The sequence below is a fragment of the Thamnophis elegans genome, chromosome 9 (assembly GCF_009769535.1).
Source record: "Thamnophis elegans isolate rThaEle1 chromosome 9, rThaEle1.pri, whole genome shotgun sequence".
NCBI classification, from domain to species: Eukaryota; Metazoa; Chordata; class Lepidosauria; order Squamata; family Colubridae; genus Thamnophis; species Thamnophis elegans.
Window position 1 is genome coordinate 6489975 of NC_045549.1, and position 26795 is coordinate 6516769.

Consider the following 26795-nt stretch of genomic DNA (forward strand, 5'->3'; position numbering starts at 1 on the left):
TACCGAACCGGTTAGAAGAGGTTCCACCAGTGGACCCGGAAAGCAGGCCACACCTACAGAAGAGGTTCCAAAAAAATTTGAAACCCACCACTGCCCCCCCCCACACAGACAGACAGACTGACAGAGAGAGAGAGAGAGAGAGAAAGAAAGAAAGAAAGAAAGAAAGAGAGTGAGAGAGAGATGAAAGAAAAAAGGAAAAAGGGACAGAGAGTCAAAAGAAAGGAGAGAGAGAGAGAGAGAGAGAGAGAGAGAGAGAGAGAGAGAAAACACATGGCTGGCAAGCCACTCCCACAAAGGAGGCCACACCCACAGAGTAGGTTCCAAAATTTTTTGAAACCCACCACTGTTGTATACCCTCTGTTTTTAACAGCTTCAAAACAAACAAAAAAATTGAAATTGTTCCTTTATTTATTACTTAGATATCATTAGAATAATGCTTAGTCAAAACTCTTCAATAGAAATCGTTTGCTTGCCCCGCCTGATGGAATCCCAGTTTTAGATATGTGTTGTTGTGTTTCCAATTTATACTTTAGGGGAAGCCTCGCTTTTGCAAATTCACGGTCCTGTGTAACACAAAGCTTGTGTAATCCATAGCTACAGTTAGGACTGTTCACCCCTGTCAAATGTTGCGGCGTGGGTATAGGTAGCCCTCGACTTACAATAGTTCATTTAGTGAAAATTCAAAATTACGCTGACACTGGGAAAAAATGACAATTTTTTCCAGGGGTGGGTTCCTGCCAGTTCTAACCTCTTCGATAGAAGAGGTTCCACAAATCTACCGTGTCGTTTAGAACCGCTTCCAGCTCCCTCCCTCCCCCTGCCCTTCCGCACATCATCAAGATGAAGAGCGAGAGGAGGAATTCTGGGAGTTGAAGTCCACAAGTCTTAAAGCTGTCAAGTTTGAACACCCCTGTTTTTTTTTCCTAAAGGGTTAGGGATGCAAGGGTCTTGTAACTTGACAGCTTTAAGACTTGCACACTTCAATGCCAGAGTTCCTGAGCCAACATGACTGGAGGAGGAATTCTGGGAGTTGAAGTCCACAAGTCTTAAAGCTGTCAGGTTTGAACACCCCTGGGTTTTTTTCCCCTAAAGGGTTAGGGGTGCGAGGGTCTTGTAACTTGACAGCTTTAAGGCTTGCATACTTCAATGCCAGAGTTTCTGAGCCAACATTTTGGTTGCTAAGCAAGAGCGTTGTTAAGTGAGTTTCACCACATTTTACAAGTTGGCCACACCCACCCAGTCACATGGCCAGCAAGCCACTCCCACCCAGTCACATGACTGGCAAGCCACTCCTACTTGGTCACATGGCCAGCAAGCCACTCCCACAAAGCAGGCCACACCCACAGAAGAGGTTCTAAAAATTTTTGAAACCCACCACTGATTTTTTTTCACACTTACAACTTTTGCAGGTTGTCCCCATGATGCTAAAGCCTACCTTATTATAAGAACAAATGTTTTTATTTCAGTGAAATATCTTCCCAATGCCTAAAATGCAAGGGAGGACAGAACAGTGGGTTATAAATCAACCAAAAACTAATTTAACTGTCCTCTGTGGTTGAAAATGGATTTAAAGACATTGTTCCATTGGAGTTGTAATGAGAAGGCATCTCCTGAACTTAAGAGAGGTGTCTTCAGCCGAAGAACCTTTGCAGAGTCTAATAAATCCACAAAGTGCAGATAAATAAAGATGTCAGAAATATATATGATATTTGCCCCATCCTTGTTGCCAAATTCCACATTTCCTGACTTGTAGAGGCAAATCCCGTCAATTCGTCATTTTTATGTTATCTCTCATATTTCTTTAGCTTGCATGAAACGTTCCTAGCCAACTTTAGATTTCAGCAGAGACATTCCCAAAATAGCTAACAAATGCAAAGTTAGCATCCTCAGAGCAACCCTGTGCTGGCAGGTTGAGAGAAAAGTGATAAACCAAGGATAAACCATGCTTAAAATCTGGGTTGTAGCTAAACACTGTAGCCACTGAAATGGGGTTGGATCTAAAAAACCCAGTCCTTCTTTTCTCCAAACCCAAATCCTGCAACCGTTCTCTGTATGTTTTAGGCCTTAGTTGTTCTTTTTTGCATTTTTTTCCAGAGTCTCAACATCTTTTTGTTTAAAGATAAATCAGCAAAATGTTGGAACAGACCCTGGGGTCATATTATCATATGTGGTGTACATGCGTAAAAGCCAAAATATATTGGATGAAAATATGTACCATATTTTCCAGAATGTAAGACACACCTTTTTCTTTAAAAAAAAGAGGCTGAAAATCTGGGTGCGTCTTATACACTGAATACAGCACTTTTTTTGCCGCTAGAAACCCCACCCCCTTCACCAAAATGGCCATACATAGCCTTTAGGAAGCTTTCAGAGTTCTCCTGGGGAGGGCAGAAATGAGTGAAAACGGGCTGTTTTTTTGCTCAATTTTGCCCCCCCAGCCCCCCCAGCCCCCAGGAGCACTCTATAAGCCTCCTAAAGGCTATGCATGCCGGTTTTTTGGCAGGGAAAGGGTCAGTTTTTGCAAATAGTTTTAATCGGGCACGCTTTAGTCGAGCGTGGTTTTGTCGTGCCCCCCCCCATGTACATGAGGCCTACTTCTTCTGCCTCAAGGCAGGGGAAAATGAAGATGCCCCATACGCCCGCACCATCTTACCTCGGGGCCCCTGCCGCCAGGCCACCCCATGCCCGACATGGGCACAGCGCTAGTAGCTCTGTCTAGCAGGAGGCCACATGGCCGGCAGCTCACGATGACTTCCTTGCGGCTGCAATGGAGCAGGAGGCTGAGCAACGCATCGGTGCCGCAGCCACAAGGTGGGCGGTTGGAGCTGCCTTGTGTGCCCCACACCATCTCACATCAGGGCCCCTGTAGCCAGGCCAGCCATGCCCTGACACGACACAGCACCAGCAGCACCATCTAGCAGGAGTCCACATGGGCTCCAGCCAGTGGTGGAATCCGGATCCTGTTGCAACTAGTATGATGCAACGGGGCCAGGGTCCACCACATGAACGGGCAAAGCATGCATACACATGCGTGCTTACCGCCCGCGATGCTCCAGCTGCTCAGCAGAGCATCACGCAGGTGCCGTACGCTCCATGCACGTGCGCGTAAGCCCCGAAAACCTCAAATACCAGTAAGGAATGAGGGCGGGTGGGCCCTCCGGAGCACCGTATCAGAATGGAACCTGGTGCTTCCGGCAAGCAATGGTACGCCCGTACCAGGGTGTACTTGTCGCAACCCACCATTTCCGCCAGCCTACCTCTACTTGCTTGCAGTTGTGGAGCAGGAGGCCGAGCAACGCACCGGTGCCGCAGCCACAAGGTGGGGCAGGTGGAACTGCCCCATCCACCCTGCACCAGATTACCTCAGGGCCCCCTCAGCCAGGTCACCCATGTCCTGACACCTGCCTTGCTCATGGCCACAGCACCAGCACACCGCACGGCCTTGTGCTCTGTCATGGCCTGTCCTGAACAAGTATTAGAAGTTGGCCAACGGCTACGTGGGCTTCTGCGGCACATGGCTGCTGGTGCTGCCTCCACAAGGCAGGTATTGGGGCATGGATGGCATGGGGGCAGGGGCCCCAACGTAGGCCAGTGCAGGGTGCATCAAGCAGCTCTGCACCACCCCACCTCACCTCGTGGCTGCACCCCTGTGAGTGACTGTGGCACCACGGGTAACCAGATGCAATGGGCACCTGGGCGGCTGTGCAGGCTCTTAAGTAGGGCTTATTTGGGAGTGGGGCAGGGCTTATACTAGGAGCATGTGCAAAACACACTAGGGCTTATTTTCGGGATAGATCTTATTTTCAGGAAAACAGGGTATATTACTTTCATTAGTTTGCTATTTCATGATAGGTAAAGATAAAGGTTCCCCTCACACATATGTGCTAGCCCTTCCCGACTCTAGGAGGCTGTGCTCATCTCCCTTTCAAAGCCGAACAGCCAGCGTCTTCGTCCGAAGACGTCTCCATGGTCATGTGGCCGGCATGATTAAATGCCAAAGCCGCACGGAACGCCGTTCCCTTCCCACCAAAGGCGGTCCCTATTTTTCTACTTGCATTTTTAACGTGCTTTCGAACTGCTAGTTTAACAGAAACTGGGACAAGTTACGGGAGCTCACTCTGTTACGCGGCGCTAGGGATTTGAACCGCTGAACTGCCGACCTTTCGATCGACAAGTTCAGTGTCTGAGCCACTGAGTCACCCCGTCCCTTTGGAACTCATCGTTAGCCGGTTAGCAGAAGCTGGGACAAGTAACGGGAGCTCGCTCTGTTATGCAGTGTCAGGGATTCGAACTGCCGAACTGCCGATGGACAACCTCAGAGTCTTAGCCACTGAGCTCCCTGGTTTGTCGCAATAGCAGTGGTTTGTTTTTACAAATCAGTAGGAGGCAGGATTCTTTACTTGTTTAAGCCCTCTTCCCTTTCTTTTCTTTTTTTCCTTCTCTCCCTAGGCTGGCATGATCAAAGTTGGCGCAGACGAATTTTTCATTGAGCCCCTGGAGAAAGGCCAACAAATGGAGGAAGAGAGAGGAAGGCTTCACATGGTGTATAGGAGGTCAGCACTTGCCCAGAGTTCAACCGATATTCTCCCTGATTTCCAAAGTAAAGGTATAGCTTCTCTCTACGAATCCCTCCTTTACCACCTCTTTCCTTCCTTTCTCCCAAGGTTCGTTCCCTCCAAAGGCAGTCCTCCACTTATGACCATTTGTTTACTGACCATTCAGACTTACCACAATGGCCCAGTGGTGGGTTTCAAAATTTTTTCGAACCTACTCTGTGGGTGTGGCCTCCTTTGTGGGAGTGGCTTGCCGGCCATGTGACCTGGTGGGAGTGGCTTGCCGGCCATGTGTTTTCTTTCTTTCTCTCTCTCTCTCTCTCTCTCTCTCTCTCCTTCCTTTTGTCTCTCTGTCCCTTTTTCCTTTTTTTCTTTCATCTCTCTCTCACTTTTTCTTTCTTTTTTCTTCTTTCTTTCTTTCTTTCTTCCTTCCTCCCTTCCTTCCTTTCTTTCTCTCTCTCTCGCCTTCCTTTTGTCTCTCTGTCCCTTTTCCCTTTTTTTCTTTCATCTCTCTCACTTTTTCTTTCTTTTCTTCTTTTTTTCTTTCTTTATTTCTTTCTTCCTTTCTTTCTCTCTCTGTGTGAGTCTGTCTGTCTGTCTGTCTGTCTCTATGTCTCTCTGTGTGTGTGTGTGTATCAGTGGTGGGTTTCAAAAATTTTCGGAACCTCTTCTGTAGGTGTGGCCTGCTTTCCGGGTCCACTGGTGGAACCTCTTCTAACCGGTTCGGTAGATTTGATGAACCGGTTCTACCAAACTGGTGCGAACTGGCAGGAACCCACCTCTGCAATGGCCATTTAAAATGTGACTTAGGACAGCCATTGCAGTTTCCCCGTGGTCACGTGACTAAAACTCAGGCGCGTGGCAACTGACTCATATTTATGACGGTTGCCCATATCCTGGAGTCCGTGTGATTTATCTTATGCGACCTTCCGACAAGGAAATATCAATGGGGAAGCCAGATTCACTGAACAATTGTGTTACTAACTGAATCACTGCAGCGATTCGCTTAAAAAAAATGTCATGGGGTTCCCCCCAAAATTCATTGAAACGAATTATCTCACTTAGCCATAGAGGTTTTGGCCTTAATTGAGGCCGTAAGTTGAGGACTACCCGTGTCACTTTTTTTTTTTTGGGTGGACAAAGATACTTGATTCAATTCAAAGTCTCAGCCTGGAAAAGCCTGAATAGCACTGATGAAGCCGCCACTGTGGTTCGATACCGCGGATTCTCTGGAGGTCCCGCAATGACACAAGCGTAGAAGCGGCAGGATAAACATGTAATTAAGGAAGATCTATGGCGATATCATATTTGGTCTTTCTTTCGCGCTTTGTAATTAACTCTGTTAACTTGACCCGAGAGAGAAGCAGACAAGCAGCTGAACTGTTTGGGACTTCAAACCCAATTATCCAGCAACCTGTTTTCCATGGTGAAGAGACAATCCAGGGAGCTGCAGAGAAAGTGTAGGAAGTTAGCAACCACACCCCTCTCCTAGAAAAAAATGAAATATCCCGGGAAATATTGAAAAGCCAGAATATTATATTTTTCCTAGATCGGAAATGGAGAAACATGCTTTTAGGCAGGAAACAGACTCACTCTTAATAGCTCCCCCACCTTTGTCAATGGGCCATTAAAAGGCCTGCACCAGTCTATTCTACATAACAAAGACATCTCCCCTTCAGCTCTTCAGCTCTCTCTCTCTCACTGTCTCTCTCTATCTCTGTATCTCTCTCACACACACTGTTTCTTTGTCTCTCTGTCATCTCTCTCTGTCTCTCCATCTCTCTGTCTCTGTCTCTCTGTCATCTCTCTCTGTCTGTCTCTGTCTCTCCATCCGTCTGTCTGTCTGTCTCTCTCTCTGTCTCTCTGTCTCTTTCTCTCTCTCTCTTATCTCTTTTCTATCTCTCTGTCTCTGTCTCTCTCTCTGTCTCTGTCTCTGTCTGTCTCTCTGTCTCTGTCTCTGTCTCTGTCTCTCTGTCTCTCTGTCTCTATCTCTGTCTCTCTCTCTCTCTGTCTCTCTCTGTCTCTCTCTCTCATTTTTGACTGGGAATGGATGCCTCAGATCAATATTAGAGATCCAATTGTTGTGACCCACCAGCGGAACTGGCAGCAGAGTCAGACAGTGAGGAGGTTGGGGAGGAACATGGGCCAGTCCTGGAGTCTGGGGAAGGCTCTGATGAGGGCTCTGCATCAGAAGCAGAGAGGGGGTCGAGGCCGTCTGGCAGTTCTCAGCTGCCTTCGGAGCTAGATAGCAGTGAGGCAGAGGAACAGCTGGAGCCTGTTCCCAGTGTGCGTATGCGCAGAGCTGCCAGAAGAAAAGAACAGCTAAGAAATCAGGGTTGACTTGGGAGTAAAGCCACAGGTGAACGGTGAACGGCCCCTCCCAGAGGAAATAAGAGGAGCGAAAGGGGGGTGGGCTTTTGCAGGAAACAATTCATCATTCATTCATTTCAGGAGTGAGAAGATCTGTCCCTGAATTTCAGAGACTCTGTGCCCAGTCTTTCCTTACACAGCACCTCATTTGGACAATATTTAAATGGCAGCTTTCCAATCTAGATAAGGTCTGTGGTCATAAATACTCATTTGAAAGGCTGTTTTCCAGGCCTTTTTGCTGAATGTGAATGAGAGGAATTCACATTCGTTTAAAAAAAGGAGTTTTGTCGGGATCTGGAATCTGTCTCATGCCTTTTGGGGAAGCCTAGGTCAGAACCCCAATTTTACAGGGCTCAATAGAAGAACTGACACTCCAAGAATACAGAGGAGAAGATCATATTGACCCACCAGGAATAGAGACACCAAAGCCTTTGTGTCATAGAATTGGCAGATGGAGGAGTGTCGATGACATTGTCCTGTAAATCAAATGTTTACTCAAAAGTAAACCCCTGTTCTGCCACAGCTCTGAGGACCGATTAAAAGGGATCTGGAGAACTTCCATGTGATTCCATGAAAGAGGCTCCAGAATACATAGGTACAAATTTAGTCAATGTTCGCAGCTGTCGGTGTGTGTGCGTAGTCACGATACAAATCGGCCATGCCTGCGTCTGCCTGCAAAGATAGTTCCCAAAGCAGTAAAAAGATGCAGCTGCTTTAATGATACAAAAGGGTAGGTGTGGTCCCATGCAGCCTGAAACTCTCTTTTTGAAGGATTTGCACAGGCCTGTTAGGATACCATTTAAATTGGCTGGGTGATCCCCGGAAAAGACATAGCTACTTTAAAGGGTCGCAGATAGATAGGCTTGGGAATCTCTGAAGCGTCCTTTTTTTTGGGAAGTGAATTTGTAGTGCCGCATCTGACGTTCAGCAGTTGAATGTGGGAAGACTTTGAAAGTTAAGTACATCAACCTCTGAAGTTTTGTAGCAGAGCAGGGTAGGAGAAATGAAGAAGTTGTCTTCTGGAGTTCTGTTGTTGCTCTTTGTGTGATTGTATCATTGGATTTCTTTAGCTGTAAGCTGACATTGTGTGAGATGTTCTTGTTTTCCTTTGCTTCCTAACCTTACATCTCCTGAATTGCCTTACTGTTACCTTGAGGAAGGTTTCCTCCCCCTTTCCCCCTTCCTTCCTTCCTTCCTTCCTTCCTTCCTTCCTTCCTTCCTTCCTTCCCTCCCTCCCTCCCTCCCTCCCTCCCTCCCTTCCTTCCTTCCTTCCCTTCCTTCCTTCTTTACAAGTGGGTGGATTTCATTATGGTGATGACGAATACATCCTTCCCACTTGGTTATTCTTTTTTTTTTTAAAAAAAATTTAAGATTTTATTGGTAAAAAGAAAATACAACATCCATAACTTGTAACAAACAATACAACTACATTTCGAGATATTCCCATACTATCAAATCATTATAAACATCAAAGGTTAGGTATCTTTCCCTCCCTCTTTTCTTCCGTCCCCCCTTACTTCCTTCTCCCCTGCCTTCCCTCCTTTCTTTTCTCCTTTTCTCCTTTCCTTCCCCCTCCTTTCCCTCCCTCGCTCCCCCCCTCCTTCACACATACCTTCCCTCCTTCCCTGCCTCTTTCCCTCCTCCTTCCTTTTCTCTTAATCTCCCTCCTTTCCTCCCTCCTTCCCTCCTTCCTTTCAACTCTCCTTCTCTCTTTCTTTCCCTCCCTCTTTCCCTCTTTACTACCCTCTCTTCTTCCCTCCCTCCTTCCTCCCCCAGTTTCTTCTCTTTCTTCTCTCCTTCTTTCTTCCCACCTTCTTTCCCTTCTCTTCTTTCTCTTCCTCCTCTTTCTTCCCCCCTTCTTCTGCCTTTCCTATTCCTCCCCTTTCTCCTCTCCATCCTGACTTCCCTACTATCCTCCTTCCCTCCCTTCTAACCTTTGTTACATTTGCATATTTTCCTCTGCTGAGGACAATCTGGTTCTCTTTCCCTTTCCTTGCTTGAAGAGGCAAGGATTATACGTCTTCTCGTCTCATCTAAAATGAAGTTTGATCACTAATTTCGTGCAGGTAATTATAGCGAATTTCCTATCAGCTTTTTAAAGTTTTCCCAGCATTGTAGCGTGACAAAATTGCTCGACGGTGGGTTCTCGCCCCTGATACATTTCTCCTTTCGTTTATCTCTCAGTTGTTGTATATTGTTCATTTGAGTTATTGGTTTAATCGTGATAGGTTAGTTAGCTATCTCTTTTTATGTCTAGGTCTTCACTGACTCATCAAGCCATTTGTATAGCTTCTCCCAGACTGTATAAAAGTCTGTGTCTTCTTTGTCATTAATTCGCATCGTCAGTCTGTTCATTTCTGCTAGTTCTAAAATTTTATTCATCACCATAGTGTTGGTGGGGGCATTTTCACTCTTCCAGCATTGTGCGTAAACAATCCTTGACGCTGTCAGAATATGGACTAGGAGGTATTGGTCAGATTTGCAAATTTTTTGATCTATTATTCCTAATAAGAAAGTTTCCGGCTTAAAGCATAGTTTAATTGACAGGATTCCATTCAGCCATCCTAGTATTTGCTTCCAATATGCTTTGGCTACCGGACACGTCCACCACATATGGTAGTACGTGCCCAGCACCGTTTTACATTTCCAGCATATGGCTGAAACTTTTGAAGACATTTTCGCCAGTCTTGTCGGTGGAAGATGCCAGCGGTAGAACATTTTATATACATTTTCTTTATAGGCCGTCGACTTTGTCAATTTTAGATTCCATTCCCAGACTCTTTCCCAGTCGTCTAGATCTATTGAGTGGCCGATGTTTTGGGCCCAGGTTACCATGACTTCTTTTACTCTTTCTGCTTCCGTTTTTCGAATCAGTAAGCAATTGTATATTTTTGAAACAAGAACCAGGAATTAGATAAAATTTTAATTGGACCAGATGAGAAATTAATTCCACTTGGTTATTCTGTACGAGCTGGATACCCGTGCTTCGGGACAAAACTATGTGATCGGGCAGGAGAAATCCGGTTCAATCTGTTGGCTCAGTGGTGGTCAGTGATTGAAACACATAAGGGAATATCGCTCCCGCCGCCTTGAGTCCAGAAGTAGTTCCATAGGTGGAAGGCGTAGACATTTTGGTGAGGTACCAACGTTTAAGTACTGTAAGGAGCCCCGGACTGCTCCTGAGTGAAGGAGTGAGACGTCTGCCAGTTTCAACTGAGATAATGGAATGTGAGGCAACTGGCAGTTGGAGCAGAGTTCTTTTCAGGTGGGGAGGGAGAGTAGAATGTCTAACTCCTTAACATCAGATCATGTTAATTACTGTATAAGAATTACTAATGATCTGATGGTCATTTTGAAAAATCCTTTCTTAGCGAGCACCTTGAAGCCAATGGGAACATACCTGCCAAATGTCAAGTTTGTAGGCTTTACACTTCTGGAGATTTTGTGATGAGTGAGAGGTATTTGGCTTTTATATATATAGACTAGAACTCTCTTGGTGATTGGCCCAAATTCACCCGGCTATCTTTCATGCCTAAGATGGGTCTAGAACTCTCTTGGTGATTGGCCCAAAGTCACCTAAGGCGAAACTAGAACTCACTTTCTCCCACGGATTGCTTAAGATGGGATCCTGTATTCTATTTGATGATAAGATGCAGAAGGACTGTTCCTTCAACAACCAAGCTGTGAGAAAGATAATTCATTTCATCATCATTCATTTATTGGGTTTGTATGCTGCCCACTCTCAAAGAGACTCAGGGCGGCTTACAGATAAAAAGGGAAGGGGGATACAAAAATTAAAAAACAACAATAAAATAGCACAACTTTCATAACTTTGGATGGGGCTGGATAAATCAACAGCCCCAGGCCTGCCGGAACAGCCAGATCTTGGTCACTTTGCGGAAGGCCGGAAGGGTAGTAAGGGTCCGGATCTCCACTGGAAAATCGTTCCATAGGGCCGGATCAGCTACAGAGAAGGCCCTCCCCCGGGGAGTCGCCAGCCGACATTGACCAGCACATGGAATCCGGAGGAGGCCTAGTCTGTGAGATCTTATGGGTCTCTGGGAGGTAAATGGCAGGAGGCGGTCTCTCAGGTAGCCAGGTCCTATACCATGTAGGGCTTTAAAAGTAACGACTAGCACCTTGAAGCATGTCTGGAGACCAATGGGAAACCAGTGCAGCTCGCGGAGGATAGGTGTAACGTGGGCGTACCTAGGTACGCCCACAATCACTCGCACGGCTGCATTCTGGACTAACTGAAGTCTTCGAACACTCTTCAAGGGCAGCCTTGAAGGATGTTGAGAAGAACATCCCTCTTCCCAGCCAAAATCAGTCCGAACCTTGTCCCCATTCAACCTGGCAAGGAAGACCCCAAAAAAGGGAACATGATGGAAAGCAAAACTCTCTACCCAGTGTGGCACGTAAGGGAACAGCAATCCTTTGAGGAAATTTTCTTCAAGAGCCAAACTACTGGGGTAGTCCTGTTTCATAAATAAATTAGGGAACGGCTCCAAAGAAACCGAGGCGAGCAATTAAGCTGTGTTAGCCGGCCAATTTTTCTCCTCCGAATGCCTTCCCGATGTGTCCAGGAACATCTTTCGGTTCTCCATAAAATCTCTTTTTCTCGTTGTCACACACAAACAGACATCTCAAATATCTGAAAAAAGGTTTAGTCTGGCTAGAAGAAATGAAGAAAGTTGTGTCTGGCTGGAATGGGAAGCCAGCCAAGTTCTCCCAAGGATCACCCTAGGTCAGCTCCTTCCTGGAAGCCAAAGAAAGTGGAATAAAAACAACTGGAGGATAGCAGAGTTCCAATCTCTCAGGGGCTGCCACAAAGAAGAGGGAGTCAAGCAGAGGTGGTTGCTGCCGGTTCGGCCGAACCGGTAGCGGTGGTGGCGGGAGGCTCCGCCCACCTGCCCTGACGCTTTTGCACAATCGTTGCATGGTGAGTGCACGAGCGAACCGAATAGTAAACGGTTAGCAAACCACTACTGCAGTCAAGCTACTCTCCAAAGCACCTGAAGGCAGGACAAGAAGCAATGGATGGGAACTAAATAAGGAGAGAAGCAACTTAGAACTAAGGAGAGATTCTGGAGAACCGGTAGTGGAAATATTTGAGTAGTTCGGAGAACCGGCAAATGCCACCTCTGGCTGGCCCCAGAGTGGGGAGGGAATGGGGATTTTGCAGTATCCTTGCCCTGCCACGCCCACCAAGCCACGCTCACAGAACCGATAATAAAAAAAATTGAATTTAACCACTGGTTTGTGCATTAGTCATGTAGAGGTATGACTCATTCATTGACAAAGATGTTGAAGAGCGCTGGGCCTAAAACAGAGTCTTGGGGTTCTCCACTGCATGCTTCCCTCCATGTAGATGCAGTTCCATTGAGGACTACGCGTTGAGTGCGCTTGGTCAGCCAGTCACGAATCCATCTGGTGCAGGGGTGGGTTCCTGAACCGGTTAGTACCGGTTCACTGCATGCGCGCTTTGTCGGCAGTGCTTTGCCAGCCGTGCGTTGCTTGCAAATGTGCATTCGACTAAAACATTGTTCTGCACATGCACAGAACCGCGACCCGACAAATGTGCGCTCGACTAAAGTGCGCCGACGAAACCGCGACATCATCAACGCGCCCACAACAGCACGCCGACAACAGCGCGCCGACAGAAGCGCGATTTAAGTTAAGGTAAGGGTTAGGTTCAGGGTTAATTTTAGGGTTAGGTTCAGGGTTAGGTTCAGGGTTAGGTTTAGGTTTAGGGTTAGGGTTAGGTTTAGGGTTAGGTTCAGGGTTAGGTTTAGGGTTAGGGTTAGATTTAAAGCGCGCTTCTGTCGGCGCGCTGTTGTCAGCACCCTTCAGCACTCATTCGTTGGCGTGGTTTAGAACTCGCGGTTTTGACATCGCGGTTTTCTTCTTTTCCAAACTCTTTTTTTCTCCTCCAACCATTGATTAAACACTTCCCAAATCATATAATATTCAGTTTCCTCTTTCTCTTTAATTGCTAATGTTAGTCTATTCATTTCTGCACATTTTAATATTTTCCTTATCACCTTCTCATAATAGGGATCTCTACACTTTCCCAATGTTGTGATGTTGTGCAAATACAATTCTAGCTGCAGTTAATACATGAATGATTAAATATGCATTCCCTTTATTAGTTTTAGAAAGTTTTTATTTTCCATTTTCATAACATATAATCACATGTATACTATTGCATAGTCAATATCATGTTGTATTACTAAGTACTTACATCAATTAATCTTACCATCAACTACCAAAGAAAAAAGAAAGAAAAACCCAGTTATTGGCTCTTCTGCTCTCCATACACTATATTTATACCTTATCCGACACTTTCTTCCCCCTCTCTCCTCCCCCTTTCTACATCCTGTCTTCCCTCCATCATTTTCTACTCTATTATAAATTTCGGGTAGAATTCCCAGCAGAAATGTTTCTGGTTTCAGCTCAATACGTTGTTGACTGCCCAGGATTTTGGAGGTGGCTCTTGACTTGTTGCCTCTTGACTTGATGTATTATAAAACTCAAAAGATGCACAGAAGCTAGGCTATAAGTAGAAGAAGACATGCAAAGCTCAGCCGAAATGATTCGTATTATTTTTAAACCAAATTCTTGGACAAGATTCCATTCTGTGGAGACTCGAGGGAGAAAAAAAGCCTTAACTTTACTTTCTGTTGGCAACTGCAAATCAGCGTCGGCTGTATGCAAATATTTGCATCTGGAAAAATTACAGGGAAAACCCACAAAACGCTACCCAGATTGTGGAAAGCAGGGCTGTTCTTTCTGGCACCAGATTAGTTCTTGCCCATAAATCTCGGCCAGTTGGAAAAAGAAACAACAACAAAAAATGCCCATAATATCCTAGAATTTGGGGGAACATCGGGGATAACTTGCGCTGTGCCTGCTGCACGGATTTGCTTTCCCAATGATCATGCAGAGCTAAATTTTCTATTTCGTACGGTTTGGAGTTTTGCAATGCAGCTCAACAAAAAAAAAAAGAGAGAAATGGAGAAAAAGGTTAAGATTGCAAATGTTTTCGGGCACAATTAATTTCAAAATACACGAGAGGAATGTGGGTTAAGGAGTGCTTAGGCAGTTCATCCTCGAATTACGACCTCAAGGGGTTGTTGTTACGAAATACATCATAAATACAAACAAATAAAATAAAAAACAGGGTCCAAAACTTCCATTGCTAAGGAAGGCAGTAAATTAGTAGGTGAATTCGTGATTTTTTTTCCAGTTCTTTTTCTTTAACTCTGGCATCTCCTGGTACTGCGATACCAATAAACTATACGCTTTGGTCCTCAACAACTGTGATATCTAGCATGTTGTGTTCCAAATGATGATCCGTCTGTATTTGAAAGTCCCATAAGATCTTCACTACCTCATTTTCCTTAACCTTTTCAACGTTATGTTCCCATGAGTTTTCGGATACAGGTGGGGCGTATTTTTTACATAATGATCAGTGGATTAATTTAGCAACTCGATTATGTCTAGCTTTGTAATCAGTTTGCGCGATTTTGCTGCGCTCACATATTAAGTGTGAAACAGTTTCAACTTCGTCATTGCAAAGTCGGCAGTTTAGATGGTCAGTGGATTTTTGTATCTTTGCTTTCATGGCATTAGTTTGTAGTGCTTGATCTTGAGCAGCAAGTATTATCAAGTATTATTATTATTATTAGCATTATTATTATTATTATTAATATTGGACTGTGTAAGTAAAATGATCCAGACAATACACTGTTCATTAAGCACAGAGGTGGTATTCAGCAGGTTCTGACAAGTTTTGGAGAACCAGTGCAGGAAATTTTGAGTAGTTTGGAGAACCGGTAAATACCGGTAAATACCACCTCTGGCTGGCCATGCCCCCATCTATTCTCTGCCTCCTGAGTCCCAGCTGATTAGGAGGGAATGGGGATTTTGCAGTAACCTTCCCCTGCCATGTCCACCAAGCCACACCCACCAAGCCACGTCACACCCACCAAACCATGCCATGCCCACCAGGTTATGCCATGCCCACCAAGCCACAGGCCCACCAAGCTATGCCATGCCCACCAAGCCGTGCCACGCCCACCAAGCCACAGGTGGCCACAGAACTGGTAGTAAATTTTTTTTGAATCCCACCACTGATTAAGCACCTACGTTGATTAAAGTAAAGATAATAACAATAAAAAAATTTAAAAAGCAAATCTCATCAGAAAGTTGCAAAAGGTGATCCCTTGAAGTGAGTCGTGTTCCATTTTACAACCTTTCTTGACGGAGTTGTGAAGTGAATCCCGGCAGTTGTTAAGCGAGCAACATGGTTGGGAAGTAAATCGGACTTCCCCCGTTGACTTGGCTTGTCGGAAGGTGGGCAAAAGGGGTGAATCATATGACTCCGGGACCATCGCAACCGTCGTAAAGACGAGTCAGTTGCCAAACGTCCAAATTTTGATCACAGTACCATGGAAATGTTGCAACAGCCATCGCTTTTTTTCAGTGCCGTTGTAACTTTGAACGGTCTACCTGTAGTCAGTTATGAAATCTGGGAGTTTTTAAGATGTTGGATAACTATTTGTCTGAAGTGATGTAGAGTTTCCTGCCTAAGCAGGGGGTTGGACTAGAAGACCTCCAAGGTCCCTTCCAACTCTCTTATTCTGTTCTGTTCTGTTCTATTCTATTCTCTATCCCATTTCTCTGTTCTGTTCTATTCTATTGTATTCTTCTCTTCTTTTCTCTTCTCCTATCCTATTCTCTTCTCTCCTCTCCGATCTTTCTCTCCTCTCCTCTCCCCTCCCCTCTCCTCCTCTTCTCTTCTCTTCTATAGGTCTCCTTCACAGACCAATCCAGCTTTGAATATTCTTCTTCTACAGATTCTCTATTCTTCTTCTACAGATATTTTTTATAAGAGAGGACTTGTCAGCTCTTTTCTTGCCTCGTCATAGTTCCCACACATCCATGGGAATGAAGTCCTTGCGTAGTACACAACCTGTTAGTCATCTGTCTCGGGAAACAGGCCTGCGGGAAAGCAAACTCACCCCTTCCCTGCTCCGTTTCCCTCTTTTCATTAGCCAGTTTACAGAAAAACCCAGAGGGAAATTATCTTATTTCCCTTGAGAGCAGCAGTAAAGCGAAAGCGTCAGGAATCTACCAGGAAATGACTCGTGGGAGAACGTGTCTCGTCCCCCGTGGGAATGTTTCCCACTGCCGTGTTTACTCTGGGGGGGAAAAAATGGTTGGAAGGGAGGTAGGTAAATCTCCTTGAAGGACGTCACAGCGTGATCCAGCTTGAGAAGATGAGCTGGCTTCCTTATCCAGGAGCTTCGGGTTGCACAATTCTTCTTTAAATATCTTAAGCATGTGTTCGTGCGTCTGGGGCCCCCGGTTGTCTCTAGGCGAGCATCTCTCGTGACGGAGTTCAGAAAGGCTGGTTGGAAGGGAACGTTCTCTTAGAACGAATCATGTCCAAATATGATTTCGGTTGCAAAACCAAGCTGGAGGGAGGGATGGTGAGGTCATCTTGTGTTGCTGTCTTCGCTGTTGGAGCCGCCAAGATGAATTGAGCCAGAAAAAGTGGAAACCCACTCGTTCTTTTTCTTCTTCTCCCACCATTGTGAGGATAAGAACGACGAGCGGGCTGGAGGCTAAAACATACGGAGAAGAGTTACAGGTATGTCTAGTTGACCTTGGAGGTCTTCTAGTCCAACCCCTTGCCTAGACAGGAAACCCTATACCGTTTCAGACAAATGGCTATCCAACATCTTCTTAAAGACTTCCAGTGTTGGGGCATTCACAACTTCTAGAGGCAACTTCTGTTCCACTGATTAATTGTTCTGCCTGTCAGGAAATTTCTCCTCAGTTCTAAGTTGCTTCTCTCCTTGATTAGTTTCCATCCATTGCTTCTTGTTCTGCCCTCAGGTGCTTTGGAGAATAGTTTGACTCCCTCTTCTTTGTGGCAACCACTGAGATATTGGAACTCTGCTATCATGTCTCCCCTAGTCCTTCTTCTCATTAAGCTAGGCATAACCAGTTCCTGCAACCGTTCTTCATAGGTTTTAGCCTCCAGTCCCCTAATCCTCTTTGTTGCTCTTCTTTGCACTCTTTCCAGAGTCTCCACATCTTTTCTACATCGTGGCGACCAAAACTGAATGCCGGATTCCAAGTGTGGCCTCACCAAGGCCTCATAAAGTGGTATTAACCCTTCACGTTTGACTCCCTCTTCTTTGTGGCAGATATTGGAAGACTGCTATCATGTCTCCCCTGGTCCTTCTTTTCATTGAAGTAAACAATGCATGGAAACTAACCAAGGACAGAAGCAACCTAGAATTAAGGAGAAATGTCCAGTGGAACAGAAGTTGCCTTCAGAGGTTGTGGGTGCTCCATCACTGGAGGCCTTTTAAGACGAGACCGGCGCAGGTTCTGGTCTGGAATGATATAGGGCAGTCAGGATGAACCTTTTAGTTGTCGCATCCCCACCCATAACGCAATATGTGTGTGACACCCTCCCATGCCCTGCCCCCTGCACATGTGTGCATGACACTCCCCCCCCGTTTCCCACACATGTACGCATGACCCTTGGGCCCTGTTTTGGGCCTAGTAGGCCTCAACAAAGCCTCCTAGGAGCAAAAACGGGGGGAGGGGTACACCGAACTCCCCCGTGCCCCATTTTGGGCCTGCAGCCTCCTGGGACCCAAAACGGGTGCACCACACCCCCTCACGCTTGCCCTCGCCCCCCCCGGTGCATGAGTACGCATCTTCTCCACGTGCCACGCCTCTGCGCATGCACAGCAGAGACCCGGAAATCAGCTGGCCAGCGGGAGGTGCGTGCGCACGCACAGTGGAGCTGAGCTGGGACAACGGCTCGTGGCGCCTGCAGAGAGGGCTCTGCGTGCCACCTGTGGCATGCGTGCCCTTGGTTCGCCATCACGGATGTAAGGTCTCCTGCCTGAGCAGGGGGTTGGACTAGAAGACCTCCAAGGTCCCTTCCAATTCTACTTATTCCACGTTCTACGATATCAGCAACACTCCAGTTGCCAAGACACCTGAATGTATGACCACGTGACTGCCACGAAACATAGATCTGAAAAAATTCAACTTGGATCAGTCACTAAGCGGACCGTTGTAAGTCGGGGACTCTCTGTACGGCGCCATGCTCCCCCTGGGGCAACCCCGGGAGAAATAACTCGATATTATCCCCGCGCAAATTGCAGTAGGAGGCCTGCTTTAAAAATTCATAGTTGTTTGGTTTAATTTCAGGCTCATCGTTAAAGCCGCCCTAAATGAGGGATCAAAATGTTTGGGGGTTTTGGGTTTTTTAAGAAAAAAAAAACCCATGTGTTTTTCTATGTCTTTGAACATTTTAGCCTGGAGGGGAAAACAGCAGGTTAAGCATAAATTAATGATTGTTGAGCTGCAAGAGGGCAGTTTTCTCACAACCTCCCCCCCCCACACACACACTTTCTTAGAAAAAGAAGCAATTATCCTGATGAAGAATGGCTTCGCTTTTCAAAACACAACCTTTAATTATTCCTGGGGGGGGGGGATGAAAGCCCTCTCTCCCCCTCCCTCTTTACATGTCTCCCAACTGCTGTGAATTATTGCTAAAACATAATGTGTTGTTTCCTGGCAGATTTTAACTTCTTTCCTATCCTGGAGCACATCAAGATCCTGGCCTCTCATCTGACTCTCTGACAAGTGGTTAGGACAAGTGGATCAATCTTGTGTGGCCAAGATTATAGATGAGGTGCAAGTGGTTAGCCCAGGTTCACACAGAAATTAAGAATGGAATGGAATAGAATGGAATGGAATGGAATGGAATGGAATAGAATAGAATAGAATAGAATAGAATAGAATAGAATAGAAAATATGGAATGGAATGGAATGGAATGGAATAGAATAGAATAGAATAGAATATATGGAATGGAATAGAAGAGAAGAGAACAGAACAGAATATATGGAATGGAATGGAATAAAATAGAAAATATGGAATGGAATGCAATAGAATAGAATAGAAAATATGGAATGGAATGGAATAGAATAGAATAGAAAATATGGAATGGAATGGAATAGAATAGAATAGAATAGAAAATATGGAATGGAATAGAATGGAATGGAATAGAAGAGAAGAGAACAGAACAGAATATATGGAATGGAATGGAATAAAATAGAAAATATGGAATGGAATGCAATAGAATGGAATAGAATAGAACAGAATAGAACAGAATATATAGAATGGAATAGAATAGAAAATAAGTTCACCATTACGGCCCTATACTATTGCAGACAAACGGCCGTCCCATCTCTTCTTAAAATCCTCCCGCGTCGGAGCCTTCACAACTTCTGGAGACAAGTTGTTCCGCTGATTAATTGTTCTCGCTGTCAGGAAATTCCTCCTCAGTTCTGGGTTGCCTGTTCCTTCCTTCTTTGTTGAAGAAGAGATGGAGGGATCTAGCAACTTCTCCAGCACCGCAATTCTTCGGCGCTCTGCCTTTCTTGTGGCCTAACTCTCACAGCCATACATGACTACGTATCTCTGCCAATTACGCTTTATGAATTATCTACTTTCCAAGGGGATAAATTTTGGCCGCCGTTCCATTCCCACCCCTCCCCCCCTCCCTCAAAGACAACCAGTCTTGAATAAATATTTGCCAGATACAGGTCAAACTGAAGCAACTCTTGTCATGTAACGTAATGAATCATGGGCCTTTTTTTTTTTTTACCTCAGAGTCTTTCCTCCCCTTTTTCGGTCTGGCGTCAACCGTTCCCGAGTGAACTGTTTCATGTAAAGTCCATCCTGATATCTTAGGGACTGCGTGTCCATGTCCATGTATGTTCATACGCGTCTGTGTCTATAAATAAATAAATAAATAAATAAATAAATAAATAAATAAATAAATAAATAAATAATAAATAAATAAATAAATAAATAAATAAATAAATGTATGTATGTATGTATGTATGTATGTATGTATGTATGTCCACCAAAATGCCTTTTCTTTCTTCCTTTTGTGTCAGAATGCAGAATAGCAGAGTAGGAAGGGAACCGTGGAGGTCATCTAGTCCAACCCCCTGCTCAAGCAAGGGACCCTATACCATTCTGGGCAAATGGTTGTCCAGTCTTTTCTTAAAAATCTCCAGGGATGGAGCTCCCACAGTTTCTCGTCATAAATCGTCCCACTGATTCATTCTTCTCACTGCCAGGAAATTTCTCCTTATTTCCAGGTTGGTTCATAGACTCATTGAATCCTTGGAATCCTGGAAGGGACCTTGGAGGTCTTCTAGTCTAGGGGTCTGCAACCGTAATCACTTGGAGCCGTTTGGACCCGTTTGCCGTAGAAAACAAAACACCGGGAGCCACAAAACCTGGGTGGGCATAGCAAACTCGATGTCACTCACTCCCACCGAATCACATGACGCCCTCACTCAGCGCGGGTCTCCCCATGTGACCGAGGCACACCCACCACCAAGAAGGGCTGGAAGAAGCTCCACAAGAATGAGGCGCCAGGGAATCAGCCACGGCCACTTCTCCATCCCCCCACTGTCACCCTTACCTTCTCAGGTCGGGTAAGGGAGGGGAGGGGTGTGGCCAGCCAGTGATGGGACAGGGAGCCGCAGCAGATGGCCGAAAGAGCTGCATGCAGCTCTGGAGCCACAGATTGCCCGCACCCATTCTAGTCCAACCCTCTGCTCAAACAGGAGGCCCTATTTCATCCCGGATAAAAAGCTGTCCAAATCTGTTCTTTAAAACTTCCAATTTCAGAGGATTTGGGTTTTGTTTTGTTCTGATTTGCAGCCTAGCCTGGAGATTCTGGCATTCATGGTGGTTTCTCATGGAAGTACTAACTAGGACTGACCCTTGTTTAGCTTCTCCGTGATCAGCCAAGGTTGGCTAGGCAGAACCTGTTTTACCGATGCCTTCAAAACAACCACCAGGAAGACTCCTGGATATTTTTAAAGTCTTTCAGTCCTTAAGTAGTAAATAGACGAAGAGGTGGGTTTCACATAATTTTACCACTGGCTCGCTGCACACCAAAACTGTGAGAGCATGCACAGCCTCGCTTCCCTCGTACATGTGCCTTTCACATATGCATACAGCTTTCCACGCAATGCACTTTGATCATGCACACGGTTTAGAAAATGTGGATAAATAGCAGAGGTGGGTTCCTACCAGTTCGCACCTATTCGGTAGAACCGGTTTGTCAAATCTACCGAACCGGTTAGAAGAGGTTCCACCAGTGGACCCGGAAAGCAGGCCACACCTACAGAAGAGGGTCCAGAATTTTTTGAAACCCACCACTGGTCCTTGGATATGATTATCCTACACTATCGTGCTCCTATTTATAAAACTCAGTGCCTCTGTGAAAGGTAAGGATGACTACTGCGTTTGTGGTGCAATCAGAACATTGCGTGTGTTGAAGTTGTTTTAACGCAAACCAAAGATGCCTTTTAAAAGACAAGTTGACATCCTATTCTTATGCATGCCAGTGCTGTGTGTGAGGTAATTTAAGGTGGTTCTGACAAGTGTCGTCAGCATCTTCATATCCGGTCACATGGGCGGCAAGCCACTGCCATCCGGTCACATGGGTGGCAAGCCACTCCCACAAAGGAGGCCACACCCACAGAGTAGGTTCGAACAATTTTTGAAACCCACCACTGATAAATAGGATGGCGTAAACCCAGGGCAGGTGGACGGCCCACCTCAAGGTCGCCACTTCCCGTTCGCCCGAACCAATCCGAACCCGCTAAATACCACCACTGAATAGATGGTGGTTTATTTCCTAACCTATCACAAGGGATAGCATTTTGCTTCCTCGTTGCTCCCAGCTCTTGGTTGATGTCAAGTTCTTGACAAGCTCAAAACATTAACAATTAACTGGGCGATGTTCTTTTTGTCCTACTTAGTTGCAAACGGATTTATAACACAGGGCAGAAGAATAAAGAATTCAGTTATGGAAGGGCAGTGACATCTCTCAAGCAATGACATGTGTGACACTTTTAGGAATCTCTTAACAAATGCGTTCGATGTGTAAGAATGACAGCTGGAGGGAAGCCCTTATTAAACGAAGACAACAGCAGAGCGGGATTTAAAAGCTGTGAAAATTCTTCTCCTGGCTTTCCGGAGAAATTTCTTTTCCCCAGGAGTGATGCAAATTCAACCTCTGTTGCTTTCATTTGCCACTTGTGTTTGTTTCGAAGAGGAAGCATGTCAACAACCGCTAGGAAGGAGAACAGCAAATGACATCTGGAGCTTCTCTCCACCATAGTTTTGTGCCAAAAAAAAAAAAAAGTTTTTGTAAATAACCACTTGGATTTGATGAAAAAGAAAGTCAATTTTTCTCCCAAAGAGGAAGACGCTTGACATGAAATTCTCTTGAGATGGGAATTTTCTTTGTTGTATGGCAATTGAAAACTCTCCCTCTGCCCCTCCCTCTCTCTCTCCCTCTCTCCCTCCCTCTCTCTCTATCCTTCCTTCCCCCCCTCTGCCCCTCTCTCTCTCTGTCTCTCTCTCTCTGTCTCTCTCTCCCTCTGTCCCTCCTTCCCTCCTTGTCTCTCTCTCTGACTCCCTCCGTCCTTCTGTGTGTGTGTGTCTCTCTCTCACTCTTCTCTCTCTCCCTCCCTCTCTTTCTCTCTCTCCCTCCTCCTCTCCATCTCTGTCTCTCTCCCCCTCTTTCTGTCTCCCTCCCTCCCCCCTCTCTGTCTCTGTCTGTCTCTCTCTCTCTGACTCACTCTGTCCCTCTCTCTCTCTCTCTGTCTCTCTCTTGCTCTCTCCTCTCCCTCTCCCCCTCACCCTCTCATTCTCTGTCACTCTCTGTCTGTCTCCCTGTCTCCCCCCCTCTCTTTGTGTGTGTGTGTTTGTGTGTGTGTGTTTGTGTGTGTGTGTGTGTGTGTGTGTGTCATCTGGCCTTTCATTAGTCAATCAACCTTCACTGATCTACAACCACATGATCTGTTCTTAGATCCTTAAATTCTTAGATCTTGTAACTGCGAGAGGGATCTTGGAGTCCCGGTGGACGATGACTTAAAACATTAGCCAGCAGCTGACAAAAAAAAAGCCAACACAGACTCTAGGTTGCATTAACAATGGGATAGAATCACAATCTCGGGAAGTATAAATAGCACTTTTAAAAAACTTTGGAATGTTGCATCCAGTTTGTGTCACCACTATATAAAAAAAGATGCGGAGACTCTGGAAAGAGTGCAGAGAAGAGCAACAAAGATGATTAAGGGACTGGAGGCTAAAGCATATGAAGAACGGTTGTAGGAACTGGGTATGTCTAGTTTAATGAAAAGAAGGACTAGGGGAGACATGATAACAGTCTTCCAATATCTCAGGGGCTGCCACAAAGAAGAGGGAGTCAAGCTATTCTCCAACGCACCTGAGGGCAGCCAACAAGCAATGGATGGAAACTAATCAAGGAGAGAAGCAACTTAGAAGTAAGGAGAAATTTCCTGACAGTGAGAACAATTAATCAGTGGAACAGAAGTTGCCTCCAGAAGTTGTAAATGCTCCATCACTGGAAGTTTTTAAGAAGATGTTGGATAACCATTTGTCTGAAGTGGTGTAGGGTTTCCTGCCTAAGTAAGGGGTTGGACTAGAAGACCTCCAAGGTCCCTTCCAACTCTGTTATTCTATTCTATTCTTTTCTATTCTTTTCTATTCTATTCTACTCTATTTGTTTCTATTCTGTTCTATTCTATTCTTTTCTTTTCTATTCTTTTCTATTCTATTCTACTCTATTTGTTTTTATTCTGTTCTGTTCTGTTCTATTCTAGACATGATAGCAGTCTTCCAATATCTCAGGGGATGCCCCAAAGAAGAGGGAGCCAAGCTATTCTCCAAAGCACCTGAGGGTAGAACAAGAAGCAATGGGTGGAAACTAATCAAGGAGAGAAGCAGCTTAGAACTAAGAAATTTCCTGACAGTTAGAAAAATCAACCAGAGGAATGGCCTTCCTCCAGGGATGCTGACCAGGCTTCCTGCTGTTATACAATACAATAGCAGAGTTGGAAGGGACGTTGGAGGTCTTCTAGTCCAAACCCTGCCTATGCAGGAAACCCTATACCGTTCCAGACAAATGGCTATTCAACATCTTCTTCAAGACTTACCATGCCCATCTTCAAGAACATGTGGTTTCTGTTAGGAGACCTTTGATTGGAGAGACACTTTTTGTGGAGACTCTTTGCTACTTCAATCCAGGGCAGCCACGGGTAGACTTCCTTAAAAAGGAAACCAGCCATAAAAGTAACCTTCCTATTCTTGGTCACTTGAGGTAGAAATGGAAAACAGTCGTAACTCTTACAGAGGAAGGGAAGAGGAAGGAAAGGAAGACAAAGGGGAGAAGAGGAAAGGGAGGGAGGATGAGAGGAAGGAAGGAAAGAAGGAAAAGAAGGAAAGGCAAAGGGAGAGCAGGAAGGGAGAGAAGGAGAGAGGAAGGAGAAGAAAGGAAGACAAAGGAGAGAAGGGGAAAGGGAGGGGAGGAGGAAGGAAGGAAGGAAGGGAAAGAAGGGAAGGGAAGAGAAGGATGGGAGAGAAGGAGAGAGGAAGGGGAGGAAAGGAAGACAAAGGAGAGAAGGGGAAAAGGCGGGGAGGAGGAAGGAAGGAAGGGAAAGAAGGGAAGGGAAGAGAAGGATGGGAGAGAAGGAGAGAGGAAGGGGAGGAAAGGAAGACAAAGGAGAGAAGGGGAAAGGGAGGGGAGGAGGAAGGAAGGGAAAGAAGGAAAGGGAAGGGAAGAGAAGGAAGGGAGGGAAGGAGAGAGGAAGGAGAGGAAAGGAAGACAAAGGAGAGAAGGGGAAAAGGAAGGGAGGAGGAAGGAAGGGAAGAGAAGGAAGGGAGAGAATGAGAGAGGAAGGTGAGGAAGACAAAGGGGAGAAGTGGAAAGGGAGGGAAGGAGGGAGGGAAGGTGAGAGGAAGGAAGTAATGAAGGGAAAGAAGGAAAGGGAAGAGAAGGGAGAGAGGGAAAGAGGGAGAGGAAGGGGAGGGAAGGAAGGAAAGAAGGAAGGAAGAATGGATTGATTGATTCTCTCATCTTTGGTTCATGGCCTTGGCCCTCTTTTCCAGAATACCAGAAGAAGAAAATGTCATAAATGAATGACTCAGCCTTTCATGTTTTTCCCCCCAACATCTCATTCTGTTAAATTTCAAGTGCTGTGATTGTAGACCTTCACATTTTGGGGGAGAGGTCTTCTCAAACAGATACTAACTAAAGATGGAGTTATAAAAGTTCTCTCTTGCATTAAAAAAAAAGAGGTTTTCCTAGAGACTAGTCTCCGAAAGCTTTATATTTACGCTAATCCTCCTTTTAAAAAAAATAATAATAATAGTGTTTTTGTTTTCTTTAAAGTTTTTTGGCTTTGACGCAAACGTTAGAAAGACACCCGTTACTATGCATTCATGAAGAATATTTTTACATCCCTCCAAGTGAACTCTGGAGGCTCCAACTACTCCCACAACTTGCCTCCATGAAATTCCAGAAAGCTGCCGACTTAATTAAAGGCCAATTAATTATTTGAGGGAGGCCTTGAAACGGTCCCCTTTTCCTTCGGTTGCTATGGAGAGTGTGTTTGTCGAAGAAAATAAGTGTGTGCAGTTTTTGGTTTTGTCCAACTTTCTAATTTGCTTTTGGAATGGCTTCTCCCGCTCCAACACAACACAACACAACACAACACAACCGAAATAGGTCACCAAGTCCGCTTTCTAAAATAACATCAAGAGAATTTATGCAAAATTGTATTTTTAATATCAGCTAAGGTAAAGCAAAGGTAAAGTTTCCCCTCGCACATATGTACCAGTCGTTCCCAACTCTAGGGGGCGGTGCTCATTTCCGTTTCAAAGCCGAAGAGCCAGCCCTGTCCAAAGACATCTCCGTGGTCATGTGGCCGGCATGACTAAACGCCAAAGGCGCATAGAACGCTGTTACCTTCGCACCAACGGTGGTCCCTATTTTTCTACTTGCATTTTTACCTGCTTTCGAACTGCTAGGTTGGCAGAAGCTGGGACAAGTAACGGGAGCTCACTCCGTTATGCGACGCTAGGGATTCGAATCGCCGAACTGTCGACCTTTCTGATCGACAAGCTCAGTGTCTTAGCCACTGAGCCACCATGTCGCTTAATATCAGCTACCCATCATTTCTAAAGAGTAGGGAGAAAGAAGTTACCCATTTTTCATTTTAAGGCAAATCTCAGTTGATGCTTCCTGAATGCATTCCAAAAAGAGAAATGTCCTTTCCAGTAGTCCTCGACATACGAACCCAACATTCCTCCTGTTCAGCGAGACTGGAGTTAAGCGAGTTTGGCCCCCGTTTGACAACCTTTCTTGCCACGGTTGTTAAGTGAATCACTGAGGTTGTTAAGTCGGTAACCTGGTTGTTAAGTGAATCTGGCTTCCCCATTGACTGTGTCACAAGGCCACAAAACGGGATCAGGTGACCACTGGGACACTGCAACCGTCATAAATACAAGACAGTTGTCAAATCTCCGAAATGTGACCACATGACGGTGAGGATGCTCAATGGTCATAAGTTTCCCCCCCCCTTTTTTTTCCAGTGATGTTGTAACTTTGGTCACTAAATGAACTATTGCAAGTCGAAGATTATCTGTAGATGCCAATAATGGTCCATTCTTTGAATACAGGTAGTCCTTGACTTACAATCATAACTGAGCCCAACATTTCGGTTGCTAAGCAAGGTAATTCTTAAGGACTTTTCCGTCAGGAGAAAACAGAAGACACCAGCTAAGGATGCGTTTACACCAAGAGTTTTCCATCAGGAGAAGACAGAAAACACCACTTAAAATTGGACCAGATAACGATGAGTTCCAAAGGGACGGGGTGGCTCAGTGGCTCAGACACTGAACTTGTCGATCGAAAGGTCGGCAGTTCAGCGGTT

The 26795-nt window shown here is 45.4% G+C and overlaps 1 protein-coding gene across 1 annotated transcript in view; it reads left to right on the forward strand.

Moving 5' to 3' along the window:
* Nucleotides 1–3412: 3412 nt before the first annotated feature.
* The window catches only part of ADAMTS3 (ADAM metallopeptidase with thrombospondin type 1 motif 3), a 95143-nt gene continuing 71760 nt past the window's right edge, over nt 3413–26795 (forward strand). The window contains exons 1-2 of the mRNA XM_032224308.1: nt 3413–3544; nt 4450–4606. Of these exons, the coding sequence (XP_032080199.1) occupies nt 3413–3544; nt 4450–4606 (289 nt within the window). The remainder of the gene's footprint in view (nt 3545–4449; nt 4607–26795) is intronic.